The following is a 24,698-nucleotide window of genomic DNA, read 5'->3' on the forward strand; positions in this document are numbered from 1 at the left end:
TGCCCCAAGCACCAGCTTGGAATGCTGGTGCCTGGAGCCGGCCCTATCTGGGAATTCAGCCTTGGAAAGAGCACTCTCAGGCTGATTCCAGTCTGTAGACTGGAGACGCTTCTAACACACAGCACTAATGACATGTGAGATGCAATGAAAAAAGAAATGTGCTTTTAATTAAATCAGCTGATGAGCCACCATTCCATTTGGGCTGATTACTGTGGAGAATTACTGAGCATTACCAAATACAGCATGCAACACAGGAAAATGGGAATTAATCACTGTCAGAGGAGCGCTGAGCTGCCGCTGGCTATCAGGCAGAATTGTGAGTTTCAGAGATATATCAGTAATAGCCCTTAGTGCTTTCTACCTAATTCACTTGGACCTGGTCTCTACTTTCCAAACTGTGCTCTGTTGTGCCACAACAAGGAGACTGTCTCTTTCACACTCTATTTCCCCCTGTAGTCAGAAAGGAGAAGAGAGCAGACATCACTAGAGGGACTCATGGATTTTGCTTTTGAACCCACCCACTCCAGCAAATCTAAAGGCAGGCAAGATGAAATTTCCTTCCTGGGAAATACCAAATGTTTGTCATTGGCATCCCTTATCGTTTCCATTACTAGTAATTAATAACAACTCTATTTTACTTATTAATGTGACACCTGCAAAGGGGGTCAGGGCAAAGTACAACACAAGAAAGCTCTGAAGGGAGGGAGAAAGAAAAGAGTCATCAACGTGAGGCCAAGAGTGATAATTTGAAAAAAAACATTGGATGAAAAGAAATTGAAAACACAGAATTATAGGGACCTTGGGAGGTCATCTAGCCCATTCCCCAGCACAGATGTAGGACCCAGTATACCTAAACTATCCCTGACAGGTGTTTGTCCAACCTGTTCTTAAAAACCTCTGATGATGGGTATTCCCCCACCCCTTTTGGTAACCTATTCCAGTATTTAACTACCTTTCTGGCTATCCTAAATCCCCCTTGCTGCAGATTAAACCCATTACTTCTTGTTCTTCCCTCAGTGGGCGTGGAGAACAACTTATCACTGTCTTCTTGGTAACAGCCCTTCTCATATGTGAAGCCTATTATCAGGTTCCCCACTCAGACTCCTTTTCTCAAAAGCAGATTGTCTAAAACTTCTATCATATCTGTGGTTCTCCTCTGGACTCCAACTTGTCTACATCTTTCTTAAAGTGTGACACTCCAAAAAGTAGGACAGTTATCTCCTGTGTCTTACATATGACAATTCTGTTAGTACACCCCAGAATGATGAGTCTTTTTTGCAATTGAATCACATTGTTGACTCATATTCAACTTGTGGTCCACTATAAGTCCCAGCTCCTGTTTAGCAGTACTACTGCCTAGCCAGTTTTTCCCATTTTGTATTTGCGCATTTTATTTTTCCTTCCTAAGTGTAGTACTTTGCTCTTTATTGAATTGCATCTTGTTGATTACAGACCAATTCTCCAACTGATCATGGTCCTTTTGAATTCTAATCCTGTCCTCCAAGGTGCTTGAAATTGTTCCCAGCCTGGTGTCATATGCAATTTTTATAAGCATACTCTCCACTCTTATCCAACTCCTTAATGATGTTCCAGTATATCACAGTAATGAGCTTTATTGTATTATCATTAAAGGTGTGTGTGTGTGTCTTTTTTTTTAAAGCAAAATGTTTTGAAACTGTTTGAGGTGTAATATGTTCCACAACCTAAACCCAGCACAGCAAAAGCACAATCACTTACTAATATAAGGTGCGGTGGCAGGATACCTAAAAGGAGGAGAAGGTGTGGCCCCAGACACCTCTCATCAGGACAAGTCTCAAAGAGGAAGTCATAAGTGTAGCCAGCATGTTCGCCGCTAAGGGAGTTAAAAACCAGCCATCTCTCATTCCACCACTTTGGCAGCAGCCACTGTGGAGGATGCAGGGTGGGTATAATGTGCTCAAGAATGTTTAAACTAGTAAGCAAATGTCCTTATTGATGCATTCTGAACAAGCTACAAGTAACAGAGAAACCCTGCCATTTGGACTGCTGCAGAATGCACTGAACTGATGGAATCTCGAAGACACCAGGTCAGGTAGCATAGCTTGTGCAATTTGCACCACTGCAAAAAGCACTTTAGCAACTCATGTGGAAAGGCAATGTTTAGCCAGCTGGAGACCTGGAGGATGACAGCCTCTATCCAGCAGAAAAATTGAGCTGAGGGTTGAGGAAAAGGCAGCTTCAGTATTTCTAGTTGGCAATATTACCCGAGAACTCCTCAAAGCAGAGAATGAACATGCAGAGACCATGGGGAAAAGTTATATGGTAGCATATCATCATGATTCTATCTAGAGTCTAGGAAATGATCTTGCCATGCGGTCTCATCTATTTACTGAGCAACCTAGAACATTATCAGACATTCTAGCATCAAGGTATGCGTTCCTGAGGTCTGAACCAACCCTCTCTGCTTTAGGATGGTGAGTCCTCATTCCTTTTACTAAGCAAGATATCAACAAACCAGTCATTTATGGCATCATAGCTACATCATTTTAAACAAACCAAAATGAAAAAAAGCATAAGAAATATGGGTGATGAGCCTCAGGAAGTTCAGAAGTCTATGGAGAACTCTTGCTGTCACAAAGCCCCAATGAACCAGCCATAAGCTGATCTAGCCTGTCAGTGAAGAATGTCGCATGTGTGTTAAGTGAACCACTGAAGGTACAGGAGAAGGTAGCCTGGTTTGATCAGCCTACACACTACCCAAAACGGCTGGTTCCTTGCAATATCTATGACAGAACAAGTAACATCACTTACTGCTTGTGTGCACCTGCATGAATGCTTGCACAGAAGAAGATAAGACTCTAGATGGCTCACCAGCCATCTTCTTTCAGTTCTGACTCTTTAAGCTGCCTGAGATCAATACTAATCCATGGAGCCTCCAAGGAACAAAACAGAGAGAGATCATGAGGAAGCCAAGAATCTCCCTTAACAGCTGTTGGTAAGTCTTGATGAGTTGTTTGATACCCTAGTTGAAAGATCATGAGCTGAGGTCTTGACCAAATCTTCAAGTTCTCTAATGACACCAATAATATGCCTTTAAGATGAAGTGGATGAAGGCATGGCTGTGGTTCCTAGGAGGAATTCTTCCTGGCCAGGATTCCTTCTGTCAACACTTTCATAGGAAAGTGTTCTTCATCCAGCCATCAGGGGAACAGGGATGTTGCAATCCTTAAGCACTGATCTCATGTTGTTCATATTAACATCTCCATACAGGGAGTTCAGCACTCACATTACAAAACCTATTGTAGCCAAAAGGATGCATTTGGCTAAGTTCATCCCCATTGTAACTCCTCTGACTTCAGAGGAATGATACACCCATGGTGAATGTGATTCACTTGAACTCCTTGCACTCTGCACCCAGGCCTGATATAGCCTCATCTTGTCTTGTCAGTCCTGAACAAAGGATTAGATTTTGCAATTATGAACACCCTGATAAGTAGAGCAATGAAGCTGAGGATACATAGTACTTCGGTGGTCAGTATTGTGACCTTTGGGGCTGAAATATGGCCTCTCATGGCTAAGATAGAAAAAAAGTTGAACATCACTGAGATGAAATATCTCCAAATGAGTGAAAACATCCAGTGGTATGAATTCAAGTCAAATGAGGAGATCCATTTTCTGACTAAAGAGGTCCCACTCTCCTGAACCATTGCCCAATGCTCTCTAAGGTGGTATAGTCATTTGCTTTGAATGCCTGCCAACTTCCCTGTGGAAATCATCTGTGACTTTGACCCAGTGAAAGCAGAATGGAAAAGATCCCTCAGAAGACCTAAAACACAAGGGCTGTATGGCGTCAAGAGACACCAGTCCATCACAGGCATTCCAACATATAACATGCCAGATTTGACTCAAGACAACTCTTCCATCATGGAAATGGCATAGCACATTCAGTGTCCTCTACAGTGTCTGGCTGGCAGCACGAGAATTAACCAGCTAAGATCCCTTGAGATCACAGTATCATAGAATACACCAGGAATAGATTTAATGAAATTGTTAAACTGCTATGTCAAAAGAATATCAGAATACAAGAAATCAAGCAATATTGTGTTTCTTTCCAAAAAGGTAACAAGAATCTTCGCCTCTCAAATTGCAACATGAAGCTTCATGCTGTACTCCTACATTACAAAAGTCTACATCAATCAAAAGAAGATTTTCTACTTTCCTTTCATTCATGCATGGCAACCTGCAGGACAAAGGGATGAAAGGTGGGAATCTAGGGCACCTTTCAATCTGTTCTCAGGTTATGATGATGCAAGATGTTCAGAAGTCTTGGGGGATTGCATTCCTATTTCCATAATACACAGTCAAGTCGTATTTTCATAAGCAGATTTTATCTGGAGATGTATACGAACATGTTTAACTCCTATATTTTCAGTGAGCTTCATGGAATTAAAGTTCCGCATATGATAAAACTACATCTTGGGTGAAATGTGAGTTCTTCCCATTCTCATTTTCAAGGCTTCTCATTCTTAAAGAGGATGTTACTGTGCCCTCTGGAATAAATGAGATGGATCATAGGTCAAGATCATCTGTCTAGTCAAAACACTCTATCCATCCCTTGACAAATACAAAGGAACAGCAAGTGAGCTAATTCATACTGGAGAAAGAATTGCCATCCACAGTGGTGGTTCTTTAGATAAACCATGTGATTTTGCTATCACTGTAGATTTTCCACACACCTATGCTCTTCATTTTTCATCAGAGGATGCTCTGCATCCTGTATGGAGTGCCTGTCTTCCCCAACTTTAACTCTTTCATTTAATGAGTCACAGCCTCCAGCCTTCTTGCTAATGTGGCAGAGTTCTGACCTTGCCCCCATGGGTCCTGTGCTTCTAGGTGGTTTATAAACCAGTTCAAATATATTGTATTCCGATATTTTTCACATTTGTGCAGTCCATCGGGTATTTACCATATATACACAACACAGAATATTAATGATCAGTGTGCTAATGGTTTTCTGATGATATCTTACATGACATCTTTTAAATACAGATTATGACATCAGTGAATTGGGATACACTGAACTGATCAGGCCAGAGGACACTCACTACTTGCTACCAGTGAGCCCCTTGCCTTCTGAATTTGGGATGCTCTTAAGATCACAAGTATGCATAGAAAGCAGACTAGACCTCAGTTTTTCAAGTCTCATGGAAAAGATTGGTTGATTATCGAGAGAAAGATAAGAGCAACGGGGCCAAGTGCCTCAAGCGGACCTCCAATTCAGTGCCCACATTGTGATTAAATACAAAGGCAGAAACAATTTTGTATGTATAGATCTAGATGTCTAAGCACTAGTATCTGGTTCGTATGAGGAATAAGGTATAACGCCATTTTTCAAACTTAGGTGCTGGAAATTAGGAAAATAAATCCACCTTTAGGTACCTAAATGAGTGACCTGAGTTTTCACAGTTCTTTGAACTGTGGCAGAGCTCCAACCTTGTCTCTGTGGGTCCTGCGCTTCTAGGTGGTTTATGCTAGCCTCAGTGGCTCACTGTGACCCTCCACATAGCCCTTCTCTCTCTAGGGCCAGGGTTACAGTCTACTGAGCCCTTTTCATCACAGGCCAGCAAGGAGCTTGGTGAGAAAACTCCCACAGTCTCTGTTGTCCCTGGGTCTTATTTCAGAACAGTTTAGCCTCCTGTCCTGACAGGGGCCTGACTTCCCTTCCCAGGAGATGTTCCTGTAGTGGTGGGTTGGGGGGAACCTGGACCTGCCCTCTACTCCAGGTTCCGGCCCAGGGACACTAATGGTACAGCCATTGGCAGCCAACCTTTCACTGCCAGAGTTGCTACATTTCCCTGGGCCACTTCCCCACAGCTCTCCTGCTTCTCCCTTCTTCACCCTTACCTTAGGGCTTCCTTAACAGTGGTTTGAGGGCAGGAGCAGCGCCAGGGTTTTTGGTGCCCTAGGCGGAGGTCCTTCCACGCTCCCAGTCGTTGGCGGCAATTCTGTGGCGGGGGGTCCTTCTGCGGCTCCTGGTCTTCAGGGCACTTTGGCGGCGGGTCCTGGAGTGAGTAAAGGACCCGCCGCAGAATTGCCGCTGAAGACCCGGAGCGCAGAAGGACCCCCCCACCGCCGAATTGCCTCCAAGGGTGGCAAAATGCCACCCCCCCAAATCCTAGTGCCCTAGGCGACCACCTAGTCTAAATGGAAGAGCCTGCCCTGTTTGAGGGTGTCTTCATTAACCAGTCCTTCAGCCGCACTTCCTTTTCCCCTGGCTCTCCTCTGCCTGACTGGAGTGAGACTTTTTTATAGTAATTAGAGTTAGGTGGTCACATTAGCTTAATGGCCTCACCTAACTCTTTGCAGGTTAGAGTCAGGTGTTCTCATTAGCCTGGAGCAGCCTCTGCTCTTGTCAGTCAGGGAACAGAAAACTGTTAATCCAGTGGCCAATATATCTGCCTTCTGCTATTCTGCTGTATCCAACTGGCCTGGGTCTATCACACTAAGGAAGAATGAACAGGATTCCTTTCAGTATCAGACAACACCATTCCTATTTTTTTTTTTTTGAATCATGGTGCTTTCTGCTCTTCCTAACTACCCCCAGGGCTGAGTGTTCTGCTTTGGTAATAATTGCCACTCCCAACTGGTATAGCAAGTAAGAGGCAGAACATATAAAAATCACACCCATGTATATTGCACAGCAAACCAGAGCCCTACCACTAGAATAGCGGGACAGGAGCCATCTGCATGCTTCTAACATGCAGAGGAGAGCCAGGGGAAAAGGAAGTTCATAGGCTTCCTAAATGTTAATATCTAAGAGAATATTTGTATTTGGCGGATAGCATCTCATCTGCCTGAAGGGAACTGTGCTTTTCAGATTAAGGTAAAGACTGCAGCTGAGTTTTGTGGAAAGCTGTGATATATATAAATCATTAAATCACATGTTCTAGCTTAGACAAAACTCAACCAGCTAATTCAAACCACCATGTGTTACCCTGCATCTACACTAAGGATGTCAGGATTAGCTAGCAAATGTTAATGAACCCCAGCCTCAACTCGATCACTTTCCCTAGTCAAGATAAAGCCAAAGGGAGTTAGCACCCAGCTCCCATTGACAAAGCTGTCGTCTCCTTTGAAAATCCCAGCCTAAATCACTGAGTAAATGAAAAGAGGTGGACCACATTACATGCTCTCCCAGGAAATGTGATCTGCTTGCAGCATCCTGCTCTTGATGATTTGCCATACTTCACTGTTCCCTCTTTCCCACTGAACAGAGCAAGCTTTTAACCTCCTGAGACAATCGAGCTCTGGGCTGTGTTTGTGTTATTGGTGCTGGGGGTGTTCACTCGCTCTCTGTCAGACATTAAACAGTGTCCCTCAGACATAAAAGAGCAAAATTGCAAAGAACATCTTCTCTGAAATGAGCTTTTTTGCCAAAATACTCATTATGATTCATTAGTCCTTATTATGGTTCACAGTGGCTCCCGGGTAACTCTGCAAAAGTACAATGTCTCTGCTTAGATTATGGCTCTACACTAGTGTATCTCGGGGTTTGGATTTGACCTGTGGGGCTTGTGAACTGAATGTTAACTCATCGTCTTGATGTTATTTGATCTCCTCTTGGGGAGAATAAGGCTGGGAAGGGAGGGACTCAATGTAAGCGTTAAAAAACAAAAGAGGATTTTGAACTCTGTGATTAATGTAAATGCTGTATATAGCCTCTTCAAACAGACTCACAAGGATTTATTTTTGTTTAACAAAACAATCGTGTTTTTTTAATGATGTATGCTAGACATTTGTCTGAACCATTTCCTTAACTTTAGAGAAAATTATTTTTTAAAAATCTGCCCCTCACTTATTATTTCTAAGTGAAACATTGATCCCGCCTCTCCATTGCCCTGCCTGATTCTATTTTGTATTTTCAATCTATCTCATATCGTGAGGAGTGAGAAGTGGGGAGTTCTTCGAAACTCTACACAACAAAATATTTCTGAATGAATGTGAGTCTACCAAACACTGGTATGAATTACAGGCAACAGTACTGTTCATTCTCTGCCAATGATGGCAGGTACAATAAATACTATTTTCACTTTCTTGCTTTGTTTGGGATCTGGTCTGAGTGGACATGGAGGGCTGGTTATAGCAGGTGTGACACAGATCATTTTGCCCCTAATTCTTAGGTCTAACCAAGATGTGAACTGCATGATACTTTTGTACTCTCTCAACCCTGGAGGAGCGGGAACTGCTGGGGTCATTTGCCTCACCAACTACATAGAGCAGCCTCAGAGCTGCTCTAAATTACACCAGCTGATAGCAGCCCTCAAGGATCTATTGCATAAGCCACTCCAACTCTGACCTCTAGCTAAGCTCCAGCCACTGTCCTGACAGGCTCTCTACACTGGGGGCTGCATTACCAAAGTATTTCCCCACACTGACATAATCCTCAACGACTGCCCAGTTAGGCCAGCTTTACAGCTCCTTTCAGAGAATTACAAAGGGGCTGTATCATGCACCAAGAGCTGGCCCATAGACTCTAAAGCCTGTCCCACTCAGTAATCCCAACTATGTATCCAAGAAAAGCATTTAAGGAGAATCACTGTCAAGGGAAGAGTGGAAGTCTACTTAGATAAACAGCCCACTGGTCTTGGTGCACAATTAAATTTTCGTTGAAGGGTTCAGAGGTTAGTTTGTTGAAGGAACCATGGTCACATGTCTTCACTTTGAAGTGGACATGTAATTTCCAGTGGGGAAAGTCATATCTGTGCTAGCTCTGACTGAGTGAGCACACTAAAAATAGAAGCATAGCTGTGGCAGCAGGAATGGTGGGAAGAATCAGCCACTCCAAGTACAACCCCATTCAAGTGTCATAAACAGATAGTTAAGGGTTAATGTCCCTTTCACCTGTAAAGAGTTAACAAACAGTGAACCTGGAACACCTGACCAGAGAACCAATCAGGAGACAAAATACTTTCAAATCTCGGTGGAGGGAAGCCTTTGTTTTTTTGGGGGGTTTTGCTTTGTTCTCTCTGGGTTCTGAGAGTGACCAGACGTGCAACCAGGTTTCTTTCCAATCTCTCTGATACAGTCTCTTATATGTTCAGAATAGTAAGTACTAGGTAGATAAGGCGGTTTTAGTCTTTTGATTGTTTTCTTTGTTTGCAAATGTGTATTTTGCTGGAAGGATTTTAATTTGTGTTTATGCTGGGGGGAAGCTTCTCTCTAGTGTCTATAAGCTGAAAGACCCTGTAACATTTTCCAACTTGATTTTACAGAGACAATTTTTATTTTTTCTTTCTTTTATTAAAAGCTTTTCTTTTTTAAAAGACCTGATTGATTTTTCCCCTTGTTAAGGCTCAAGGGAATTGAGTCTGTACTCACCAGGGAATTGGTGGGAGAAAGGAGGGAGAGGAGGGGGGAAGGTGAAATTCCTCTGTGTTTTAGATTCACGGAGCTTGAATCTGTATTACCTCTTGGTGAGAGGAAAAGAGGAGGGGGGAAGGTGACATTCCTCTCTATTTTTAGATTCAAGGAGTTTGAATCACAGTGATCTCCTAGTGTACCCAGGGAGGGGAGGATCTGGGAGGAAGGGAGGGTGAATGGTTTATTTCCCTTTGTTGTGAGACCCAAGGAGTTTGGGGTCTTGGGGTCCCCAGAGAAGGTTTTGGGGGGACCAGAGTGTACCAGGCACTGCAAGTCCTGGTTGGTGGCAGCACTACAAGATCTAAGCTAGTAATTAAGCTTAGAGGAATTCATGCTGGTACCCCATCTTTTGGACGCTAAGGTTCAGAGTGGAGGTTATGCCATGACACCAAGACACTAGGTACCTGGGTAAAATTAATCTCAGGTGTGATTCTAATGGCTTCAGTGGAATTACATCAGGGATGAATTTGGCTTGCTCTTTTACCTTCCTTTGGTACACAGCCATTGTGGGTCAAAGTCAGATCAGCTCCATTGACTTCAATGGTTGCTTACATCAGCTCTGAATGGGACCCAGAATTTTACAATGACTAGTTATAAGTAAATACTAGGGTGTCCCATGGTTTTATTAATTTTATGGAAACTACATGTGCCCTAAAATAGGCAGAGAGATGAGGGTGAGAGGGGATAAAGGGAGTAGCTCTGTAGTTGAGGTTTGCATAGCTTTGGGCCAACATTCTCTCTTTACTTCAGATGGGTTCACACACCCATGAGCTTCCCTTTGAGTTTAATGTTTGAATGGACTCAGAGGAAAATGAGAACCTGCACATTTTCCCCAGCTTCATAACAAAATCTGGCAAATCAGCCAAGTTTGACATTCCTAAACCCATAAATCATGTCAAATATGCCACGATTCCCCCAAAGTGCTCACCCTGGCCCACATTTCAGGTGGGCCCTGAAAACCTGGATTTCATATGAATATTTTGCACAGCTCTGAAGCTAAAGTGGTAGGTAAATTGGATGGACAGGTGGCTATAGAACCGACTTATCCCCTCTGGTATGACAAGCCACAAGCAAGGGGACTTGTGCAAAAATCTCAGTGAGAAATCCCTTGCAGAAACTACCTTATTCACTTTTCTGAAGGCCGTCTGTGCCCTGGAGTAAAAGGATGTCTCTACACCTGCTAGATCCCAGGGACCAAGGAGGAGGAGATCCAAAAACATCTGCAGCAGCTCCGGACATCCAGCAGGAATCCTAGCCTCATCGCTGCTTCAGGGCAGTGTGGATCCATTGGAACCATGCTAATAGGAGCTCCGCTCTAGTTGTGTTGACTCCTGCAGCTCAGTGGAGAAGCTAATGTAGTCTGAAGGTGTATTACATTTGAAGCCTGGACTGGGGGGCAAGATGTGTTCCTCCCCATCAATCGCACCTGAACTCCACCCCCTGCCCAGCTCGGAACTCTGACTGCATGTAGATCCCTGTGCAATTTCTTGGGGAAGGGAGAAGGGAACAGTGAACCAGAGGCACTCAAGCATCCATTCTGCATGGCTCTCCCGATGGACCTCAAGGATGCTATCTGGCCCCGTCCTGTGTCATTGAAACAAAGGTAATTGTTATGATGTAGGAAAGAAGAATGTGTGAAAGTCATTGGAAGATTTTAGAAAAAATAATAATACCACAACTGAGGAGGAATGTGAGGGCTCAAACCTTGAGACTAAAAAAAACAGGTGCTAGGAAAGGTAAACAGTTGGCTGAATGGGAAAGTTGAATGCACAGTGCTCAAACTGCCTTTTTTCAAACTTTAGGTTCTGTTTTTCTTCTTTATCTTTTTCCAGCAGTTGCTGACAGCTGACCTTTAAAGCTCCAGAGAGCCGCTCCAGCAGGTGATTTACTAACAGCTGTGCCAGTCAGCAAAATGGAGGAGGTCAGAGGTCACCACAGGATGGAGCTGGCCAGTGAAGTCAAGAGTGGGATTTAATCAAATAAAGCTGCATTACACTTTTTATTGATTTTTTGTGTGTGCGTGTGTCTTGTTTTGTTTCTGCTCCTGGCACCTGGACATTTCATCCTGGATGTGTCGGCCAGCCCTCCCGGAGCCCCCCACCCCCCCCCCATCCCTCAGGACAATGTTCACTGAAACCTCACACTTGCAACGAGGCATGCGAACAGGTGGGGACTAGTCAATAAACAGAGGAGAGCAGCAGCTGACAGCACACAGCAATCCCTCGTGTCCCTCAATATTCATTAGGTGCTTGCAAGGTTGTTTCTCCCTATATGACAGCTTTTTGCCCTCTGCTAAACTGTTCCTTCTCAGTATCTTTCAGAGACTCCATTTAACAAAAGCGCTAAAAAACACATCTCAGCTCTTTTTCTTTATATGCATTTGAGGCCTGATCCAACTCCCATTAAAACCAGCAGGTCTTTTTTCCATTTACATCAGTGAGAGCTGGATCAGGTCCTTAGAACATGTCACTAAGGCTGGCTAATGAAAGTCAGAGGATGATAGTTATAGAATCATAGGTCTGGAGGTCTTCTAGTCCAGTCCCCTGCACTCATGGCAGAACTAAGTACTATCTAGACCATCCATGACAGGTGGTTGTCTAACCTGCTCTTAAAAATCTCCAATGATGGAGATTCCACCATCTCTGTAGGCAATTTATTTCAGTGCTTAACCACCCTGACAATTGGGAAGTTTTTCCTAAAGTCCAGCCTAAACTTCCTTTGTGGCAATTTAAGCCCGTTGCTTCTTGTCCTATCCTCAGAGGTTGACAAGAACAATTTTTCTCCCTCCTCCTTGCAAAACCTTTTATGTACTTGTAAACTGTTATCATGTCCCCACCTTAGTCTTCTCTTCTCCAGACTAAACAAATCCAGTTTTTTCAATCTTCCCACATAGGTCATGTTTCCTAGACCTTCAATCATTTTTGTTGCTCTTCGCTGGACTTTGTCTGATTTGGCCACATCTTTCCTGAAATGTGGCACCCAGAACTGGACACAGTACGCCAGTTGAGGCCTAATCAGTGTGGAGCTGAGAGAAAGAATTACTTCTTGTGTCTTGCTTACAACATGCCTGCTAACATCTCAGAATGATGTTCGCTTTTTTTGCAACACATGTTTAGCTTGTGATATACTATGACCCCCCTCAGACCCTCTTCCAGAGTACTCCTTTCTAGGCAGTCATTTCCCATTTTGTATGTGTGCAACTGATTGTTCCATCCTAAGTGGAATACTTTGCATTTGTCCTTATTGAATTTCATCCTATTTACTTCAGACCATTTCTCCAGTTTGTCCAGATCATTTTGAATTTTAATGCTATCCTCCAGAGCACTTGCAACCCCTCCCAACTTAGTATTGTCCACAAACTTTATATGTACTCTCGATGCCATTATCTAAATCATTGATAAAGATATTGAACAGAACCAGACCCAGCACTGATCCCTGCAGGACCCCACTCGATATGCCCTTCTAGCTTGAATGTGAACCACTGATGATTACTCTCTGGGGACGGTTTTCCAATCATTTATACACCCACCTTATAGTAGCTCCATCTAGGTTGTATTTCCCTAGCTTATTTCTGAGAAGGTCATGCAAGACAATATCAAAAGCCTTACTGAAGTCAAGATATACCACATCTACTGCTTCCCCAAATCCAGAAGGTTTTTTACCCTGTCAAGGAAAACTATTAGATTGATTTGACATTATTTGTTCCTGACAAATCCATGCTGACAGTTACTTATTATCTTCTAGGGGTTTGCAAATTGATTACTCATATAATTATTTGCTCAATTATCTTTCTGGTACCAAAGTTAAGATGACTGGTCTGTAGTTCCCTGCGTTGTCCTTATTTCCTTTTTTATAGATTGGCACTATATTTGCCCTTTCCAGTCCTGTGGTATCGCTCCCATCTTCCATGACTTTTTGATGATAATCATTAATGGCTCAGATATCTCCACAGTCAGCTCCTCGAGTATGCTGGGATGTATTACATCAGGCCCTGGTGACTTGAAAACATCTAACTTGTCTAAGTTCTTTCCCTATTTTAGCCTCTAATTCTTCCTCATTTTCACTGGCGTTCACGATGTTAGATGTCCAATTGCTACTAACCTTTTTGATGAAAACTGAAACAAAAAAGTAATTTAGCACTTCTGACATTTCCACATTTTCTGTTATTGTTCCCCCTGCCCCACATTGAGCTTTACCCTGTCCTTGCTCTTCCTCTTACTTCTAGTGTATCTGTAGAATGTTTTCTTGTTACCTTTTATGTCTCTAGATAGTTTAATCTCGTTTTGTGCCTTGACTTTTCTAATTTTGTCCTTACATACTTGTGTTATTTATTTATATTCATTCCTTGTAATTTGACCTAGTTTCCACTTTCTGTAGGACCCTTTTTTGAGTTTCATTCATTGAAGATCCCCCAGTTAAGCCAGGGTGGTCTCTTTCCATACTTCCTATTTTTCCTACACGGTGGGATAATTTGCTCTTGTGCCCTTAAAAATGTCTCGGAAAAACTGCCAACTCTCTTGAACTGTTTTTCCCCTTAGACTTGTTTCCCAAGGGATCTTACCTACCAACTCCCTGAGTTTGCTAAAGTCTGCCTTCTTGAAATCCATTGTCTTTATTTTGCTGTTTTACCTCCTGCCATTCCTTAGAATTATGAACTCTACCATTTCATGATCACTTTCACCCAAGCTGCCTTCAACTTTCACATTCTCAACCAGTTCCTCCCTAGTGTCAAAATCAAATCTAGAACAGCCTCTTTCCTAGTTGCTTTCTGCACCTTCTGAAAAAAAAAACTGTCTCCAATATATTCCAGGAACTTGTTGGGTAATCTGTGCCCAGTTGTGTTGTTTTCCCAACAGATGACTGAGTAGTTGAAGTGCCCCATCACCACCCAGTGCGTTGGATGACTTTGTTAATTGTTTAAAAAAAGTCTCATCCACCTATTCTTCCTGATTAGGTGGTCTGCAGTAGACCCCTACCATAATATCACCCTTGTTTTTTACCCCTTGTATCCTTACCCAGAAACTTTCAACAAGTCTGTCTCCTATTTCCAGCTCAACCTCAATACATGTGCATGCATTTTTAATATTTAAGGCAACATCTCCCTTTTTCCTTGCCTGTCCTTTCTGAGCAAGCTGTATCCTTCTATACCAATATTCCAGTCACGTATTATCCCACCTAGTCTCTGTGACACCAACTATGTCATAGCTGTGTTTATTAACTAGCATTTCTGGTTCTTTCTGCTTATTCCCATACTTCTCACATTATTATACAGAAATCTACGATACTGATTTTATTTCCTTCCTATGTTCTTTCTTGTCTCTCCCTTATCCCTGCTATAACAGCCCAGGCATCCCCCGATTCTGACCCTTCTCCCAGGTCTCCATGTTTTTGATTTACCTGTGAGATTTTGTCACCTGCCCCCACTGAAGCTAGCTTAAGGTTTACTAAGTTAGCCAGTCTGTATCCAAATATGCTCTTCCCCTTCCTTGATAGGTTGCCCCCATCTCTGCTTAGCAGTCCTTCTTCTTGGAACAGCATCCCATGGTCAAGAAAACTGAAGCTCTCCTGGTGACACCATCCTTGCAGCTGGGCATTCACCTCCAGGATGCACCTGTCTCTGCCTGGGCCTTACCCTTGTCTGGAAGGATTGAAGAGAACACCACATGCATTCCCAACTCCTTCACCCTTACTCCCAGAAACCTGTAGTCACTCCTGATCTGCTTAGGGTCATATTTCACAGTATCATTAGTGCCGAGGTGGACAAGTAACCTGGGGTAGTTGTCAGAGAGTTGGATGATCTTTAACAGTCCCTTCATAACATCTCAGATACAGACCCTTGACAGGCAGCATACCTCTCAGGATGCCATGTCTGGCTGACAGATGGATTCATAGATTCATAGACTCTAGGACTGGAAGGGACCTCAAGAGGTCATCGAGTCCAGTCCCCTGCCCTCATGGCAGGACCAAATATTGTCTAGACCATCCCTAATAGACATTTATCTAACCTACTCTTAAATATTTCCAGAGATGGAGATTCCACAACTTCCCTAGGCAATCTATTCCAGTGTTTAACTACCCTGACAGTTAGAAACTTTTTCCTAATGTCCAACCTAAATCTCCCTTGCTGCAGTTTAAGCCCATTGCTTCTTGTTCTATCATTGGAGGCTAAGGTGAACAAGTTTTCTCCCTCCTCCTGATGACACCCTTTTAGCTACCTGAAAACTGCTATCATGTCCCCTCTCAGTCTTCTCTTTTCCAAACTAAACAAACCCAATTCCTTCAGCCTTCCTTCATAGGTCATGTTCTCAAGACCTTTAATCATTCTCGTTGCTCTTCTCTGGACCCTCTCCAATTTCTCCACATCTTTCTTGAAATGCGGTGCCCAGAACTGGACACAATACTCCAGCTGAGGCCTGACCAGCGCAGAGTAAAGCAGAAGAATGACTTCTCGTGTCTTGTTTACAACATACCTGTTAATGCATCCCAGAATCACGTTTGCTTTTTTTGCAACAGTATCACACTGTTGACTCATATTAAGCTCGTGGTCTACTATGACCCCTAGATCTCTTTCTGCCATACTCCTTCCTAGACAGTCTCTTCCCATTCTGTATGTGTGAAACTGATTGTTCCTTCCTAAGTGGAGCACTTTGCATTTATCTTTATTGAACTTCATCCTGTTTACCTCAGACCATTTCTCCAATTTGTCTAGATCATTTTGAATTTTGACCCTGTCCTCCAAAGCAGTTGCAATCCCTCCCAGTTTGGTATCGTCCGCAAACTTAATAAGCGTACTTTCTATGCCAACATAGCTAATAAGTAGCTTCATTCAGAAATCCTCCAAGCACCCAACAGCTCCTACTGAAGACAAAGGCTGTGGGATTTTTAAAGAGGGTTGGGAGTTGGCATCTAGCTCATTTAGTGTGCTTTGAAAATTCCAGCCAAAACACTTTTGAAAATCAAGTCATGGATTTTCAGGCCTAAATGTGGACTTGGGAGACTAACTTCAGGCAGCTGTTGGGTTTTTTTTAAAGTGGCCTAAGTTTATGTGCCATAGATGTCATGCAGTAAAAATAAATTAGCACATAAGTACCATTAATCAGAGCAGATACCAAGACTTTGTGATTTCCATATATATAACCCACTGCTGATGTCAGATGTGCTAGCCCTAAGATGAGGGTAAAGGAAGACCGGAGAAACAGGCATAAATTAGTCCCTCATGCAAATTTTCTTGCCGCTCTATGAGGAAACTGACAACTTTTCTGTGTTTTAATGATGATTATGACAGCAGGATTTTTTCCATTGTACTAAAAAAATACCCCAGCAATTCTTTTCATTTTTCCTACTGGAGGTGTGGAAGAAGGACTCTTGGTTATCTTTCTGCCTTTGTCTATACAGAAAAATTGACCAGTATAGGTATTGCAAAATAAACTACAGTATTCTGCTTTAACTATTCTGGAATAGCTTTCCATGTAGATACTGTATTATGGAATCAAATTCACTTTTAATACACTCCACGTTGTGAATAGAGCAATTATTCTGGAATAAAGCAATTTATTAAATAAAGGCCAACCCTCAAAGAGATCAGTACATCTCAGTACATTGAGAGAAGCTGAGGGACTGTTAGGGCAATACAATGCTCATAGAAATGGCCTTCATTATTGGTGTAGTCCTCTACTACTGCTGACAATAGGAGTTTTGCCATTGATTTCAAATGGGAGCAGAAGCTATAGTAAAATATTCATAAAGCAAAAATGAAAACAATCACAAATGTCTTAGTTTTGGGTAGAGATGAGTGAATAATTTATTCATTTAATTTAGCGTCTGCTCCTGCTAGCTAATAGGTCACAAAAAAAAGTTATGATTTTCTCCCGTGTATCAATTATTTGAAGTCATTCTCTGAATAATTTTTGGGACTGATTCCCAGTCTCTGGATTGTTTGTGGGCAGTTTGTTCAGAATGTTTGACAGTCAAAATTCATGCAGTGTTGGATAGTTTTTATTGGATAGCTGGGTCACAGGATATCACTTCTGTTCTCTGACTGGATAAGTGTCACTCTGAGAATCAGGTTTCCAATGCAGATACCAGCATTTACAAGGTCAAATTTCACTTACCATGACTGTTCTCTATTTTTTACTTAAAATTCATTGTTTCCATGAACATTCCTGCCAGTCAACTCATTCACTTTAAAGTGCCTAAAGTGAAGAACAGACAGTTGAAAGTCAGAATCAACAAATATTAGTGAAAAATACACTAAAAAGTCAGGTAGGAGTCACAAACACAGCTTGAAGCTAATTCAGTTTTTATTCCAGCAAATATTAGTGGAAGTTTTTGCAATGTATTCACAAAGCTCTAGTTTGGAGGTGTTGTTAGAAACTAAAAATGCCAGGCCATTTTACCAAACAGTTATATTAGTAGCCAGACAGCTCCTGTTCACTTAGGTCACAATCCTATGCCAACTGAAGTTAATGACAACGTTCCCACTGACTTCAGTGGTTCAGAATCAGGTATCTGGTTTCTCAAGAATCTCCCAAGGGATTCATTTGGTAGTTCCAGTTGTACACTCCTTATATAGAAGTCATTGGCTCATCTCTAAGCTCCCACTCTGCAGGGTTTTACAGTTTGTGCTCAGTGTATTGTCGTACTTTAAATAACCCTGAATACAGAATAGCAATCAACATGTGTCGCAAGTATTCTAGACACATTTGGCATGTTTAAACACAAGTTTTCATTTCCTTTGTCTTCATGCAGCTACTACATAATGTATTTTGGATGATTATTTATGGTAATGCTGCTCTTAGCCCCATCGCCTGACATGTCCAATTACCTCTTCATTTCATTTGTAAGAGAATAATGGATTTTTATATCTCAGCATGTTTATCATTGTGCCAGTTATCTTTTATGGGGTCACTCCATAGTTCTTAGAGTTAACAGATTATTGTGCCTTACTAAAATCACGTATGCCTTGCTATTGCAGCTGCACCTCAAAAGGAAAGCAAACAGCGAGATCTCCACAGCACAGCATCTGTAAGAGGATGGATTGTTCAGTGAGCTGGTGGCTTGAAAGGTGGTTTTTGCTGTTATAATGTATGGATACTTTCTATCATCATATATCAGAGGGGTAGCCATGTTAGACTGGATCTGTAAAAGCAGCAAAGAGTCCTGTGGCACCTTATAGACTAACAGACGTATTGAAGCATGAGCTTTCATGGGTGAATACCCACTTCTTCAGATGCATGATACTTTCTGTGTGCTTGTTTTTCCAATATTCTTAAAAAGTTGTCTATTTCTGTATGAGATCCAAACATATGGGCTCCTTGTCTCTGTGTATCAGTTTGCTGTGTGTACTATTGTTACCTGATCTTTGTAAAGATTCTCTAACATGATGAGCCTAGAGGAGTGCTAGCACTTAAGCAGAAGGATACAAAACAAAGCAAAAAGAGATGATATTGTTACTGTGTAAGGCACTTGTTAGACCCAGTCTGGATTACAGTGCTCAGTAAAGGTCACCCTGATGTGAGAAAGACATTGTGGCTTGTGTCAGAGGGTGCAACGTTGGGCAACAAAGAAGACAGCAGTTCTAAAAATAAAATTCAAGTTATGAGGAAAGCCTATAGTGAAGTTGTACTTATTCTTCTTGGAAAAGAGCACAGTTTGTGGTGAGCCACTTGAGGTTTTCCAAAGTATTAAAGGATGAACAATGGACCTGAAAGAGCTACATTTATCACCCCATCAAACAAATTTTAAAAATCTTAGGAGACTCATGCTAAAAATGAGCAGACCAGAGGAGTTAGCAGCTCATGGGTAATGCAACTATTGAAAAAGTTATGAGGGCAACGAATAAAGACAAATTTTGTGCCAAATTTCCAAAATGGCATGTGCTAAATGGCACATGCACTTCTGCATGTGCTCAGCTTGTGCGCACACAAGCTGTGCTCAGAGATGGTTTTGAGATGGAAAATTGGGGTTTGCTTCGTATGCATTGGAGTTGCACACAATTTTGGAGCACACAAAGGCACACATGCAATTTTGTGCATACGCTTGTGAAAATCTGTCCCAGTCAGTTGAATAAAATCCCAGAGTACATTTGTTCCTGGAGAGAGGGGTTTGATGGATACAGTGAAAACTCAGAAAACAGAGATTAAGAAAAATATAAAAGGCAGACATCCCAATCTGAGATATGCCCGCTCAGCATATGAAAATAAATAGAATTCACCTTATAATAGGGTGTGTCTCGATAATGTCTATTTTGGTTGCAGACAGCTACGTTATTGCCTCCAAATGGAAGTAAAAGGTATCCATTGCATGCATCTGGGACTTATAATAATGTGATAAAAAATGTGTTCAAGTAGGCAATTGTTGTCCAAGACATGAACATTTGGAAGTTGTTTCTGAAACCAAACCACAACCCTACACAAAAATCCAGGAGATGGCATTCTTCTTTGCATACTAATACAAATGTACTCGGCCTGTCATGTTTAATCCACAATGGCTTTTAGTACTTAAGTCACAGGTGTAATGACTGCAGCTGTTTGGCTAAGATCAAGTGTACTCTCAGTTCAATATCTTATCTGTCCTTTATGTATTCTGAACTGGCAGGAAGATGACCTGGATGATCTTAACAGGATTTTTTCCATCTCTATATTGTATTATCTTCAGAATACACTGTCTTGTGATTTAATAGTTTTTTTTAAAATAACCTTTGTTCTTACATTTAGTTTCACCTTCCATGCTATAGTATTATTTTTGCTGCTGAAGGAATCTGGGAAAGAATTGGCAGCTACTGCTTTCAGAAATTGGATCTGCATAAACTGTTGCCCAGGGGATAATTCCTTGGTGAGCTAACCATGGGCCGTTGGAACATCAAGCCCCTAATTTCTGCATTAACCTGCACTTGCTGCTGGTAAATCTGCAGTTTCTCATGTTGATTTGTGTACATGGTTAGAAAAAAAATGCCTGCACATCAAACTGAAAATCACAGCAGCACTACAAACAAGCTAAACACACAGCATAACAAGTAGATAGGATAGGATAATATTGGCATGAATAGACCCAGATATCATCACCACACCAGTACTAATTAGTACTTCAAAAGGTTCTTTCTCATTCATATTTTTTTACCCCTGCCCAAAGAATTTCCAACTGTGCTAAGCAATTTTTCAATTAATAATGCATTGGACCTGAATACTCCACTTTCTCTGACTCAGCCATTTTCCTTCTCGTTTATTTAGCTGACTTACAACTTGTAATTTCCACATATTTCTTGGCAGCTGGAGTACACTGAATGCTGCCACTGTCCCTGGCTGAGGACTGAGTGGTACCCTTCATTTGCTCACTGAGAGCCACTTTATCCCTCCCAGTGCAGAGGGAGAGGGATGGCTGCCTTTGTAAATTTCCACCTCCACATGTGTAGTTTCTTTTGAAATTGTACAACAACCAGCTTTCTCGTCCCTCCACCCCACCCCACCCCAACCTCTTTTGCAGTAAAGAGTCAGCTGTTTATATTCCCCTTCCTGGCTTTTCTTTCATTCTGTGTGTTATTCTCATTCATACTGCTGTGCGGTAATATGAAGGCAAGGGACTCTTGGTTTTACTCACACAAGCAAGTAGGGGAAATAATTCAAGGCATGCAGCTTCAGATTCAGAGAAATTGCTGAGGCTATTCACACACCCTGTGCTCTGCCAGAAACTCCCCCTCCCTCCCCCAAGCCTGTGTAGAGGTTCACAGAGTTCATCTAACTGTGTTCGCTTGTTTGTTTCCACATTTTGTGTGCCTGTGCACTTCCTGTTTTAGACCAGTAATGGAGGGAAAAAACAAAATATCATGAGAGAGGCTATTCTAGTGGATGAAACCAGAAAGCATGCAGCTCAAACTATAGGCCAAAGGTGTTACTAAGTTTCTGAACCAAATATTAACCATGCTCCCAAACCAATTGCTAATCATATAGGACTCTTTCCTGGAGTGCTGTGTACATTGTAACTACGCTCCTTATTTTCTGCTCTTTTAAGCCTCATTTTTCAAGAGGAGGGGGTCTACTAAGAATTTTTTCCCCACCATATAAAATAAATCACTATGAATCTTTTTTCAGTCTTATTTTGCCATCTCCTGAGGAGAGGAAGGTCCCTTTAAACTTCATCACTGTTTTTACAGAAAACAAAAAAAATTGGGTTTTTTTTCCAGTTCCTTCTGAACCAGAGTCATCTGTGCCTTTTTCCATAATGGCCCTTCAACTTGGCCACTTGGTTGTTTTGTGTGTGATATGGGCGTATTCCCACTTGGAACTGGACTTGATAACCAAGTCATTTCACATCATGAAATTTATGGTTTACAGCTGGGAAAACTGAGCTACAGAGAGATTAAATTACTTGATTTAAGTGAATTCACTATTATTATATATATCCCAGCAAAAAAAGGGATTGGTGCTGTACAGAAGAAACAATGCAGTCCCGGCCTTGTCAGCTTAAATTTGAAAAAGATGAATAAATGAGACATCACAAAATGCAACACAATTTTAATTTACATTACCCATCATAAAAGACAAAAAGCATCTTGAACATAGAGGCTCCAACACATTTAACTCAAACTAAGGTGGTATGTTACAGAGCTGAACTTCAGGAGGCTCAGTACAAAATCGTTGTGGCCCACGATGAGTGCCACAACTCCAAAATAATCTGTGAAGGGGGTCTTGATAGATATAGATGGACCCTAGCAATAATTATTGAGATCACCATTCATGTGGACTTTGTTTTCTCTCCACTGGAGTAGTTCTTGGCACGTCAGACAGAAGGAGATGCTTAAACACAGCAACAGCAGTAGCAACAAAAAGGAGTGCTCTTGTATTAAATTATCAGGAAAAAAACAATGATCATCCTTTTCTTCTTTGTATTCCTTTGTTTGGCTGCCAGATACCACAGGAAAGAAAATAGCAGGTTTTGCTGCGCATAGTGTGACAAAGTTCCTCCTCTACCTTGGTGGGTCCTGCACTTACTTGGCAGATTTGCTCACCTCAGTGATCTTCCCCACAGTCTGAGTCAACTTCTCCTGTGTCTGATCAGGAATTGGGAGGTTTGGGGGGAACCCGGGCCCACCCTCTGCTTCGGGTTCCAACCCAGGGCCCTGTGGATTGCAGCTGTCTATACTGCCTCCTGTAACAGCTGCATGACAGCTACAACTCCCTGGGCTACTTCCCCATGGTCTCCTCTAAACACCTCTTTATCCTCACCACAGGACCTTCCTCCTGGTGTCTGATAATGCTTGTACTCCTCAGTCCTCCAGCAGCACTCTCCCTCTCCCTCTCAGCTCCTTGCACCTCTTGCTCCCAGCTCCTCACACACTTCCTCTCCTCTGGCTCCCCCCTCCCTCACTGGAGTGAGCTCTGATTAGCCCTGATTAGCCTGCCTTGATTGGCTGCAGGTGTTCTAATCAGTCTGTCTGCCTTAATTGGTTCTAGCAGGTTCCTGATTACTCTAGTGCAGCCCGTGCTCTGGTCACTCAGGGAACAGAAACTTGCTTCTCCTGTGGCCAGTAGCTCTCCCTTCTATTGCTCTGCTGTAGAGGAAGGAGGGAGAGGGCTGCTGCTGCTGCTGTTCCTGCTGGGCCCTAGGCCCTCGCTGCTGCTGCTGTTTCTGCTGCTGTTCCTGCTCCTGCTGCTCCTCTGGCTGGGCTAGACACCACCACCCACCCCTTTCTCTGCTGTCTGTTTGCTGGCTGGCTGGTGATTCCCCCTCACCTCAGTTACTGCTGTTACTCCACCTACAGCCCCTTGAGGGGGGCTGCTGGCCTGCTTCCCAGAGAGGAGGGGAGTGAGGGACCCCAGCTCTTGTTGCTGAGGACACCATCTGAGCAGGGTCCCTCCTGCCTGGACACCAGATCAACACCACCTGGAGCTGCTGGGGCTACTGTGGCTGTTACTGGGGAGCTGTTGGTGCCCCGAGGAGCAGGAGGAGAAGAAGGAGAAGAGGACTGCTCGCTGCTGGGTGACTGCGTGAAGACCACTTTGGAGGGGGCATTTCTGGACTGAGTATTTTTCGAACTGTGCTCTTGTGGTGGGGGTTTGGACTGTGTCTGTTGGGACACTGGGGGTGTGGCATAGAGCCTGCCCCTAGTCCATCCGTGTTCCCCTTTGCCCCCACCACCATTGTTACCCCCTCCACCACTCCCGCTGACTGTTTTCCTTCTGCTTTGGACTCCTGCCTCTGGGTCTGAGCTGCTCGCCTTGCTCACCACGCCCATTTCTACCATTTGAGCCTGCAGCAGCAGTAGCCAACCACTGACTTTTTACACAAGTGCCTGTGGGTGCACCCCCTCCCCGCACCCTGGACTGGCCCCTTTCCTTTGCCTTATTTGTCTCCCCCCCCCCCGTTTCCCTCTGCGGCCCTGATCGTCCTGTGTCAGCCCTGCAGCTAACCCCATGGTCCCTCCACCCCATTCCCAGCTCACCCTTTTTTCCCGCCCCCCCCACCCTGTGATTCCCCAGCCTTGATTGTCCCCTCCCCTCATGCGCCCATACCCCCTCCCATGCGCTTTGCCCTTCCCCCGTTTGAGTTTGCTGTTGTTCCCTGCACCCTCCCTATGCCGTTATCCCCCGATCCCCTAGTGCAGCTAGAGGAGTCGGAATTCCCCTCTGAGTCGGTGACCTGACACCCTCCCGCCCCTAGGTCCTTAGTTGCTCCCCATGCCCCTTTTGCCTTCCCTTTCTGGCACCCTCCTCCCCTGCCTGCAGCCTAGCGGGGAGGGGTGGTCGCCTCCTCTCTCTCCCCTCCCCTCGCTATTTGTCCCCCTCCCCGCTCTCGTTATGGCGGGGGACGCAGCGGGGGAGACCCCTCGTGATGCTCCCACTGCCCCTCCTCCACCTGCCCCCGTGTCCACTGCCCAAGCCTCTATCTCGGCCGCCGCTGCCGATCCACCTATCACTGCCCCTACTGGGGCACCGGCGGCGGTAAGTACCAGGGAGACCTCCACTGCTGCCACGTTCCTCACCCCTTCCGATTCGGGGGGAGCCCGTCCAGCCGGTGAGAAAGGTCTGGGTGGGAAGAAGGGTAAGGGCCCCGCTAAAAAGGCCAGGCCCTCCATGGCAGATACTGCCTCCGCTGCCGCAGCCCCGCTACCGGCCACGGCACCCCTCCCCGCTGCTCCCTCCACCAGCTCCGCGAGTGTCCCTCCCCCGGTCCCCAAGGCGTACGCCCAGGTGGCAGTGGCCCCCCTGCCTGCTGCTGCTCCTCCGACTGCCGCTTCTGCTACCATCTATGGCGGCCGGGGCCCTTCCCCACCTTGACCAGCTCACCCCTGTCCCCTTGTCCCC

General features: G+C 43.7%; 1 protein-coding gene across 1 annotated transcript in view; it reads left to right on the forward strand.

Moving 5' to 3' along the window:
* The window catches only part of LOC115644557 (potassium voltage-gated channel subfamily KQT member 1-like), a 798,115-nt gene extending 779,682 nt beyond the window's left edge, over positions 1-18,433 (forward strand). The window contains 1 exon segment of the mRNA XM_030549102.1: positions 18,374-18,433. Within this exon segment, the coding sequence (XP_030404962.1) occupies positions 18,374-18,427 (54 nt within the window). The 3' untranslated portion in view covers positions 18,428-18,433.
* The last annotated feature ends 6,265 nt before the right edge of the window (positions 18,434-24,698 follow it).

Source organism: Gopherus evgoodei, chromosome 1, assembly GCF_007399415.2.
Source record: "Gopherus evgoodei ecotype Sinaloan lineage chromosome 1, rGopEvg1_v1.p, whole genome shotgun sequence".
Taxonomy (NCBI): domain Eukaryota; kingdom Metazoa; phylum Chordata; order Testudines; family Testudinidae; genus Gopherus; species Gopherus evgoodei.